This window comes from Mesoplodon bidens (genome assembly GCF_964165515.1).
Source record: "Mesoplodon bidens genome assembly, chromosome: 6".
Taxonomy (NCBI): domain Eukaryota; kingdom Metazoa; phylum Chordata; class Mammalia; order Artiodactyla; family Ziphiidae; genus Mesoplodon; species Mesoplodon bidens.
This window is the reverse complement of record NC_138162.1, coordinates 864,433-874,263: the sequence shown is the minus strand read 5'-3', so window position 1 is coordinate 874,263 and position 9,831 is coordinate 864,433. Positions and strand designations below refer to the sequence as shown.

Genomic DNA, 9,831 nt, shown 5'->3' with positions numbered 1-9,831 from the left:
CTGTCTCCCCCGGGCACGGAAACCCAAGCTGGCCTGCATCACACCCTGGGTGGGTGGCCGCCTCCCAGCTGCCAGTGCCTCAGCGGACCTGAGCCCCGCTCCCCCTTTTTCCAGCCGAGGACCACGCAAGGAAGGTAGAGGCGGCCTCATCCAGGGCTGTTTATTGAGTCCATCATCAGAGGCGGGAAAAGACTTGCCGTTCATCAGAAACGGAGTGGCTGACATGGGGAGTGTGGGCTGGGGGTGGTGTCAGGGTCCCATCAGCCCCCACCCCAGACGCACCCGACAACAGCTGGGCATGGCGTACAGCAGGACACTACCCCTCCCGCACAGGCAGTGCCCCCGAGCTGGGGTAGAGTGAGTCCCGGGTGCCCCAAGCTCAGGCCCTGAGTACAGGCCTACTTGGGAGGCCCCAGGGAGGGAGAGCAGGATGTGGGAGGGCAGGCCTGGTGGGGCAGAAGGGGTGCAGCTCCCGGGCACCTGGGGCTCAGCCTTCGTCTTCCTGGTAGGGCGGGGCTCAGAAGTAGAGGGCCGGCTCGCTTCGGAAGTCCGCGAGGTCATTCTGACCGGCAGGGGTGAGCTGAGAGAGGGGAACAGAGGTGGTCGATGGGGCTTGTCCAGGCGTTAGAGCCACCCCACTGCCGCGCCCCCCTTCCCTGGGTGTCCGCCCGCCTGCCCCACCCCACTCACCATGACCTCCTTGGATGGGGGCTCCTCTGTGCTCGGCGCACGCTCCAGCGCCCGCTCCTGCCACTTGCTGAAGGCCACGGAGTGCTTCGGAGTGTAGCTGGACAGGCCTGCGGGCCGACAGGCACACCGGGGGATGTGCGGATGCACGATCATGTGGCCCGGGCCACCCCCTGAGCTGCCCATCCCCACAGGCGGGCACTCACCAGAGCTGCCGTCCGGCAGCCGAGGGCTCTCGGGGCCCACGCTGTTCACGAACGTGGCTCGGGGCAGGAAGAGCACGAAGGGCTTCTCTGCTGCCGCTGTGTCTGAGCCGGACGCCTCCCCCTCCCCCTCCCCCTCCTCCTCCTCGCTCCCCTCCTCTTCATCTCTCCCCTTCTCGGCCTCAGCCTCTTCCTCCTGCAGGCAGCTCTCGGGGGGGTACTCAAACGTAGTCTGCAGACTCTTGTCATTGAAGGAGATCTTCATCTAGGGCAGGAGGCAGGTCAGTGAAAGTGCTGGTCCCAGCCACAGGGCTCCTCCAGCTGGACCGAGCGGGTACAGTGCGGGTGTCGGACCAGAGCAAGAGCCGAACACTCCGCTGGCCCTTCAAAGGTTCTGAGAAGTGGGGGGCTGCCCCTCATCAGAGAAGTCCCCTCCACTTGGACCCTGCATCCCAGGCCTCACCCATCCCCTCCCCAGCCCAGGATCACCGCATCCCAAGTGACCCACCCGCCCCTCCCAAGGGCCAGACCCCAGCCAGCACCAAGAGCGTAAAGCCTCAGGGTCTCCAGAAGCCTCTACGGCAGTTCCCAGGGTTGCAGATCTGCCTTCTCAGCGGAGCAGGGCACCAGCCACATCTCCCAGCCAGAGGCTCCCCGGCAAGAGCAAGGTCCAGGTGAGGCTGCACCTGGGGAGCCCACACCTACGCTTCCAGCAGCCCCTCCTGTCGGCTGGTGCCTCCCTCCAGGGCTGAGTTCACGTCCCCAGCTCGTCAGGCCCCCGGATGATCCTGCCCGCCCAGCTCGGCACGGACCACCACTGTTGGGCAAGAGCCCGGCACACCCAAAGCCAGGCCCCCAAGGTCCCGCATGGAAGCCGGGCGGCTACCACGTGCCAGCCCTGGGAAAGTGGCACCAAGTGCTATCACCCACTTTGCAGACTGAGTCAGAGGTAGGTAGCCCGAGGCTGCACCGAGTGGGGGTCAGTGACCCTTTCCTCCCACTCAGACTGCCCACATGGCCCATGTCCACCCTGCCCACTCTGCAGGCTCCAGAATTTCATGTGCGGCAAATCTCCTTTCCCAAAGGCCTCAGAGGCCAGAAGGCTGCCGGTTCTGAGGGGCTGTGGGGACAGGCACTGGTAGGACTTGGGCGCTGGGGGTCAGGATCCTCACCCTCCGAGACCCAGGACTAGGCTCCCCACAAGAGTCGCACGTCCCCCAAGGCCTGCTCGGTAGGGCTCGGCCGGGCCTGGCAGGGCGGTAATGAATACGAGAGCTGCCCGCCTGCAGCAGATGGGAGCAGCCCTGCTGGAGCTCGAAATATTAAACTCCAGGGCACAGGACACCGCAGCCAGCTCAAGTTCCTCCTCTTCCCCTGGAAAGAGCCAGGGGCGGGAGTCGGGCCCCCAGGCAGAGAACCTTGGGGCCTGGGGACAGCAGGACGGGGAGGAGCCTCGCAGAAGGGCCAGGCTTGCAGCCCTGGGCAGCAGAGGGACCCCGGCCTCAGGGTAACATATGCAGGGCCGGCCAGGAGTGGGAGGCACTGCCCTGCCAATCCGGTGTCCAGAGAGGAGCGCAATGCGCTCCTCCCACCACCCCACGGGCACACACAGCCCCGCACAGCCGTGGGCATCCCCGCCCGCCCCCCGAGCTCCTGGACTTGCGCGTCTCAGCGTGGCCCACACAGGCACTTGCTGGGCAGGTCCCGAGCCCTGTCGCTGCTGCCCTCGCCCCGGCCGTTCACACAGACAAGCAGTCAGGGATGCAAGCAGACGGGCTGATGACCACCAAAGATGGATCAAACCAGGATGGAGATGTTCGTGACTGTCCCCGCATGGGCCCCACCCGGACCTCCAGCTGCCCCCGCCCCCGGAGGCCAAACAGAGCAGAGGCCTGGCACGGGGTAATCACCAGAGCCCACAGGTGCCCGCCCACTGCCCAGGGACCACTGGAGCAGGCCTGGACCCTCCTCCACTCAGCTTCCCCACTGGCAGAGGGCCTGCCCTGGGCTGGGGGCTGCCCTTGACTCAGGGCATCCCACCTGGGCAGCTATGTGGGGTGATCCTGTAGCCCCTATGGGGATGGAGTCACCTGGGCCCCCCGAGACTGGCTCCCTGAGACCTGGGGCCAGAGACCCCAGGAGGAGCCCAAGGCAGAATGGGGCTGCCAGCACAGGGGCCCAATCCTGGGCCCCGCAGCGAACAGTGCTCCTGGGTACGCGGCATTGTCCCTGATGACCCTGAGCCCTCTGGGCCCATCCCCCACCACCGAAGACAGGGAAGGGCCAGTTGCCAGACCCAGCGGGTCAGCACGTCCTCATTAGTCCACATGACCAACTCTGAGCGGGGAGACCGAGGGGGCTGGGTGCAAGCAGGCCCCGAGCCTGGCACAGCCAGGCCAGGCAGGGGCGGGGCTCACAGGCCTGTCAGCGCCCGGCTGGGGCCTGGGGCTCCGGTCACGTCCCACCTCGCCTTCAGTCTCCAGGCTCCTCGTGAGTGCGGGTCTGTGGGTCACAGAACACCACGTGACTCATAATGCTCGGGCAGTGGGGGCAGCCTCCAGACCCCGGGCAGATGGAACCGGCGGGGGGGGGGGCGCACAGCCAGGGGCTGGCACTTGCACACACCTGATCACCGGGCTCAGGGACTTTGCCCGTTGTACCGTGCAGCCAGCAGGTGGGTCCTGGCTCGGCCCACTTCCCGATGCTCACGGGGAGAGAGCCCTTTGTTCCCCTCACCCCACCCTGCCCGGCACACCCAGCTCGGGTTACTGAAGGGTGTCCACCCTGCAGTCTGGGCTGGGAGCTGGACTCCAGCCGCCCCAGCCTGAGGTGAGCACCCACCCCATGCCACACTCCCCAGCACGCGCCATCCCCCACTCAGCCCGAGCTCCGGGGGCCACACATGGCCCCCCAGAAGTTCCCACAGCTGCCCAGGTGGGATACCCTGAGTCAGGGGCAGCCTCCCCCTGCCCCCACCAGTGGGGAAGCTGAGTGGAGGAGGGTCCAAAAAGACCACTGGGGGCGGGCGGCGCCTGCGGGGAGAGCGGATGAAAGGAGAGGCCGTGCCTGCCAGCAGGGGAGCGGGTGGAGGAGCAGGCCCCCAGGGCAGCGGCGCCTCGGATCTGAGGACCCGAGCGGTCGGGGTGAGGGTGGCTGCTACACCGCAGGAGAGGGTGAGGGCGTGGGGACGTGGCACGCTCGGGCTGGGCAGGGGATCAGTGGGTTAGAAAGTGAGGAGGGCAAAGGGGAGGGGAAGGAGCTGCCAGACAGGCAGGAGCCCAGCCAGCTGGCACCTCACAAAGGGGAGAGGCCCACAGCGCCGACCCCCTGGGAGGCAGGTGTGCGGAGCTGCAGGCCGGCCCCACCCTCCGGGACAGCCTGGGGGCGGGGGCGAGAGGGGGTGTGGCTGAGACAGCCTGCAGCGGGTCGGCTGGGCCAGCAAGGGACGGAGAGAGAGGGCATCTGTGATTCCACCAAGAGGCAACTAAGTGGGGACGCGTGCCCGGCCGGCTGGGCGTCCACTACCCAGGGCAGGGCTGCCACCCTCCAAGGCCAGGTGAGAGCACAACACCCTGCACCGGAGAGGTGGCAACCCGAGGGCAGGCTCCACGCTGTCAAGAGCTGCACCTCACCCGTCCCCTGGAAAAAGCACCGGACCCCTGCCCTGGGGGGTCCCCAAGGTCCTGCTGGCCTCCAGGCCACCACGTCCCTGGAACGCGGGGCGGGGGGAGCAGGACAGTGATAGAAACCACAGGCTGGCTGGAGTGGGCTGGGCAAGGACCAGGGGCAGCAGGCAAGTGGGACGATGGGGTGGATAAAGCCAGGGGTAGCCCAAGGTCATTCTGAAGGGCTGGGCAGCCCCATGCCTCTGTCTCACCCGATAGGCATTCCGGCTCTTCCTGGACAGGGAAGCTAGCACGTGCCCAGGCAGAAGATCACCCGCAGCAGGTCGTGCTGCTCTGGCACGGCCCCAGCCAGGCCACAGGGCTACGCCAGGAACCATCCTTCTGGACCCCCAACCCCTCAGGCTGGCACGGAGACGGGGGCCAGGCTGGGCCAGGGCCTGCTTCCCTCCCATCGCTTGTTCGTGCCTCGAGAGGCCCTCAGGCCCCCACCCTGCCCTTCTCACTCCAACCAAGCCCCAAGTGACCCCCACGGCTCTGCCCCCAGCTGGGGACAGAATGACCAGGCTCCGGGCTGCAGCCAGGCTCCCAGTATAAGGGCAGCCGGGTTAGGACAGGGGCTCTAACAGCATGCCACACTCGGTTCCCGCCCCACGAGCTCCGTGGCCTCCACCGGCCTCAGTATCCTCTGTCTACAAAGCAGGGGGCTTCTGTCACGTCCACCACCCCAGGCTAGCGTGGGAAAGGATGCCTCCCAGAGCAGCTGGGGTCAAGGGTCAGGAAGCAGGAGGAGGAGCAGACAAGGTGGAGAGGGCAGGCACGGGGGTTGGGCTGGTGACCATGGCTACTAGATGACCGCAGCACTGAGTAGAGGGTGGGGCAAGGTCAGACGAGCAGGACAGGCGGGGGGTTGGGGGCGCACCAGAAGCGCTGCGGGGGACGGGTGTGGATGCCTAGCCCGGCAGATGGAGCTGGCAGGAGGGCCAATGCCCTCACTCGAGAAGGAGAGGATGGTGCAGGGAGGAAGGACAGTGCCAAGGCCCAAACCGAGGCAGGAAATCAAAGGAAGCCAACAGAGAGGAAATGCCACATCTAATTAGACAGTGCCAGCGGGACAGTGGGTAAGGGGGCTCCAGTGACGCAAGGCACATCACCGTCCCCCATGGCCCCAAGGAAACTGAGGCTGGGGCAGAGGTGGCCTCGGGGATGAGCCAAGACACCAGCAGCCAAAGGAGAAGCCTGCCACACACCATCGCGGTTCCGGGGGAGGGTGCATCCGCCCAGCGCACCTGCTGATTGGAGTCATGTGGGGATGGCCTTGGAATTTGCCCCAGGGCCACACACAGGTGCCAGGTGCCAGAATGACCAGGAAGAATCTGAGGAACGTCTCCTTGTGCCCAGAGGGTTCCAGGCCACCAAGCAGCCCTGCCACGAGAGCGAGACTCCAAGAGGCCCCTGGCCCTGCACCCGGGTCTCTCTCCATCCTCGGCCTCTCCTCCCCAGCGAGGGGAGCGTCTTCCTCGCTCCCCAGCATCACACCCCAGGGTCAGACCAGGCCTGCCACACACTAGGAGCTCAATAAACGCTCACACGAAGCCAAGTCCTGCTAAGCTCCAGGCCATGCCTTCTTGAGAGCTGACACTAGGTATCCGACCCCACCCAAATCAAAGGTCTCCTGCCCCTTCCCACTTCCATCCTGGCACCTGCCACGCGCACAGGCCAGGACTCCAGAAGAACATGCCAGGCTGGGGTGGAGCCAACAGCGGGACCTACAAAGGGACAGTCCTGCCCAGCCAATTGCAGATAGAGCCACGAGAACCAACAAGCAGACGAAGCCCTGGCTGGACTGACCCTCCCCACCAGCCTTTCAAGGTGCAGAGCAGGCAAGCCGTCCCCGCAGCCCCAGGGTCATTAGGGTTCCGCTGGAACCCAGACCAGGGATTCCCCCACAGCTTGACCTCTCCTGGAGCTTACACGGCCACCCAGCTCCAGCTCTCCTCTGGTCCACGTAGAAGCCATCCCACACCCAGGCCAGGTGTCCTGGGAACAAGGCACATGCTATACCCACAGCTCCGTGACTCGCCACCACTGACCTTCTTTCTTGAAGAGCCGGCCTTGGTGAGACAGGACTTCTGCAGGGCCAGGTAGCCACCAATCACCTCAATCTCATGTACAGTGGGGTAGCGCTTCTTCACTGAGGTCCCCAAGGCAGCAGGGGGCTCCGAAAGGCTGCCCGGCCCCTCTTCCTCAGCCTCCCTCGGCCTGGCCTCTCCGTTGGCCTGCAGGGCCCCTGGCTTCCTCTTGGGCACGACCGTGAAGGTGTTGCCACCTCGGTGCTGAAGCTCCGACAGGTGCCCAGGCCCGGCGGGATGCGGGTGGTACTGGGGAGGCGCACCAGCCCCGGGGCAGGGCAGTTTGGCTTCTTGGGGAACCTCATCCTCCGAGTCCACCTCATCAATGAAGGTGACGGGCAGCCCTGGCCTCCCAGGCTCCCTGCCATTCTTGGTCAAGCCAGGAACCCCAAAGCCCTGGGCAGGCTCAGCTTCAGAGGCGACCAGTGGGGACGGGGGTGGTGAGGACAGCCTCTGCCACCTAACGGTCCAGTCCACAAGGGCAGTGCCTGGCATGGGGCAGCCTCCCTCCTCGACCCCCGAGGGGCTCCTCCCACCGGCAAACACACCATCTGCTCCAGGCACCTGCTGGGCTTCAGGCTCCTGGTGCTGGGAGGCCCAGCCAACTTCTCCCTCTGGAGGCCCCACGGACTGCCTCCCTTCCGCAGGAGGGGCCCCGGAGGTCTTGCGCTTGGGGATGAACACGAAAGAGTTTCGGGAGTTCACGCGAAGGCTGGCCAGCGCCCGGGCCTGCAGGTCCCCGGCAGGGATCGTGTCCACGTCTGGCTTGGAGGCCGGCAGTATCTCGAAGGAGTCGTTGGCGCTGGTGGCCGCGGAGACCCACTGGCGCTGGCTGGGAGTGGCACTAGCAGGGCTGAGGGTGGGCAATGCCGGGGGCGCGGCTGGAGTGGCACTGGGGGTTCCGGGGCTGGGGGGAGGGTGGGCGGGGGCATCCCCCGACTCCACCTTTGGCTTCCACTCGCCCGGCCCAGGCGCGGAGCCCGTGAGGCCGTTGGCAGCGCCGGCCCGGAGCTCGGGGGCCGCGGGCCCGTTGGGGAGTGGGCGAGTGCCCGCGCTGCGGCGCAGGCCCCGTGGATGGACAGTGAAGGAGTTGCTGCCGGTCTTGTGCAGGAAGTCGCTGCGCCGGGGCCCGGGGCCGGGGCCTGCGCCGCAGCGCTCGGGCTCGGGCTGGAAGCAGGCGGCGCGCTCGCCCACGCGCGAGACGAGGGCCGGACCGGGGGAGGGCGGCGGCACAGGGCGGCCGCGCTCCGGGCTCCCGCGGCGGCGCGGCGCGGCCGGCGGGTCGAACTTCTGGAGCAGGCGGCTAACGCGGCCGGGTGGCGGCGGCGCCTCGTACACGAGCACCTCGGCGGCGCGGATGCGGGCGGCCGGGCCCGGCCCGGGGCCGGGGCCGGGAGTGGGAGGGAAGCCGGGCGCCGACTCAATAATGAGGATGTTGTCGGCGCGGATAGTGCGCACGCCGGGCACGCAGCGGTACAGCTCCAGCAGCTGTTGCGCGGGCCGCGCCCCCGGCCCCGCCGCGCCGGCGCCCCCGCCGCGCCGCGCCCCGTGCCTCCGCTCCGACTCGAGCCGCATGAACGGGTTGTCGCGCAGCGGGCCCAGGCTCTCGGCCAGCACCAGCGGCTCGGCCGCCGGCCCCGCGGGTTCCTCCGCGCCCGCCCCAGCGCCCGGCGCCGCGCCCCCGCCCAAAGCCGCCAGCTTGGCCCGCTTCCGCTCCAGGATCTCTCGCTTCCAGGCAGGCATCGTGGCGCGGGGCCCCGGGCCCGGCCGCCCCAGGGCTGCCATGCTGCGGAGCGGCCGCCGGAGCCAGCGCGCGCCGGGAACTGCGGCCGCCGCCCGCCGCCGGCCTTCGCGCCGCGGCCACACCCCCTGGCCGCCGCCCATTGGGGGAGGCCTGTTCAGACCCGCCCCGTGCCCGGCGGCCTCACCTATGGGAGGGAGGATGGCCAGCCGTGCTGATTGGAGAGTTCTCTCCCCGACCCCGCCTTCCCGCGGGCCTCAGTGGAGCAGCGCCCATCGCTGGAGCCTGTCCCCATTGGGGAGGCCCCCTTGGACACGCCCGCGACGCCTCACGCCGCTCCGTGGAGGCCCCCACTTCCGCCTCTGCTCCCTTGGTCCGCCGCGCCCGCGGGGCGGAGCCCGGAGGGAGTGAATCCTGGTTGGTGGGCGGGTCGGACCCTTGGGCCCCAGGTGGCGTGTGACCTTGGCCGGGTTTGGTCCTTCCGCATCGTGCCAGCACTCTGCCCGCCTGTTACCCCCGCGGAAAGCGCGGTGGAGGAAGGGCCAACCCGGGACCGGAAGGCTGTCCCGCTCCCGTGGGCGGTGTGCCGGCTGCACGCCAGCCTCTTGCCTCCCGGTCCAGGACCCTCCGGGTCCAGGGATTGCCCACCTGCGGTCCTCGGTCCCCTACGGGCCTTAACGGAGATGACAATGCTGGAGCCCCAACCAGTGCTGAGGAACCGGTTTCTCAGGAATCCCTAGCTTTTGCCGGGCCCCAGAATCCACTCTGTGGCTCAGACAGGTGGTGGAAACTCTCTACCCGCACTTTGTCATCCAGGGCCCAGCAAACACGGACGGGAGTGCGGAAGTTGTGAACAGGCACAGAGGCAGGGGACTCTCTCCTCGCACACAAGCAGGCCCACAACTCTCCAACGCAGAGCCACAAAAGCCAGGGCGTGTATTCCATTCAGCCGCTGAACCGGCCCCATCCCAAGGCTAACCCTGAGGGCACAGCTTCTCTGCCTACTTGCCGTGAGGAAGTGCACTCTCCGTGGAGGGCTGCACAGTGCCCACCACAATCTTTCAGGCCTGTGGGAGCCAAGGAGAGAAGGGGAAATTGGTGGGCACGGGCAGGGACAAATGTTACCTGCCTTTCCATCACCCGCCCTACAGTCAGCAGATGTTCAAAAATGACACTACTGAGTCCCACACCACTAACCTGTCAGGGACCAGGCTCCAAGAGCGCTGGGGGCTCTGCAGAGACCAGGGGCGGGTTTCAACCCAGGGCCCTTCTCAGCTTCTGGATCCCATGGCAGTCTGCAGCTACCACTACGTTAACAGTAGTTTAACAGCCCTGTTTATTCAGCTGGAGAAAAGAAACTGGATTTCAGCCTTCCAGAGGTCAAGTGCTCCTTCAGGACTCTGCTCAAATCACCTTTCCGAAGGAAGCTAAGCCTTCTTATGCTC

At 67.2% G+C, this 9,831-nt stretch overlaps 1 protein-coding gene across 1 annotated transcript; it reads right to left on the bottom strand.

The window, feature by feature from the left end:
- Positions 1-134: 134 nt before the first annotated feature.
- On the bottom strand, positions 135-8,551 carry TPRN (taperin). Its single transcript, XM_081236494.1, has 4 exons — positions 6,607-8,551; positions 894-1,155; positions 691-797; positions 135-580 (listed from the first exon to the last, which is right to left on the bottom strand). The coding sequence occupies exons 1-4, from the start codon at positions 8,527-8,529 to the stop codon at positions 518-520; spliced, it is 2,355 nt and encodes a 784-aa protein (XP_081092620.1). The 5' UTR covers positions 8,530-8,551; the 3' UTR covers positions 135-517.
- Positions 8,552-9,831: the final 1,280 nt, after the last annotated feature.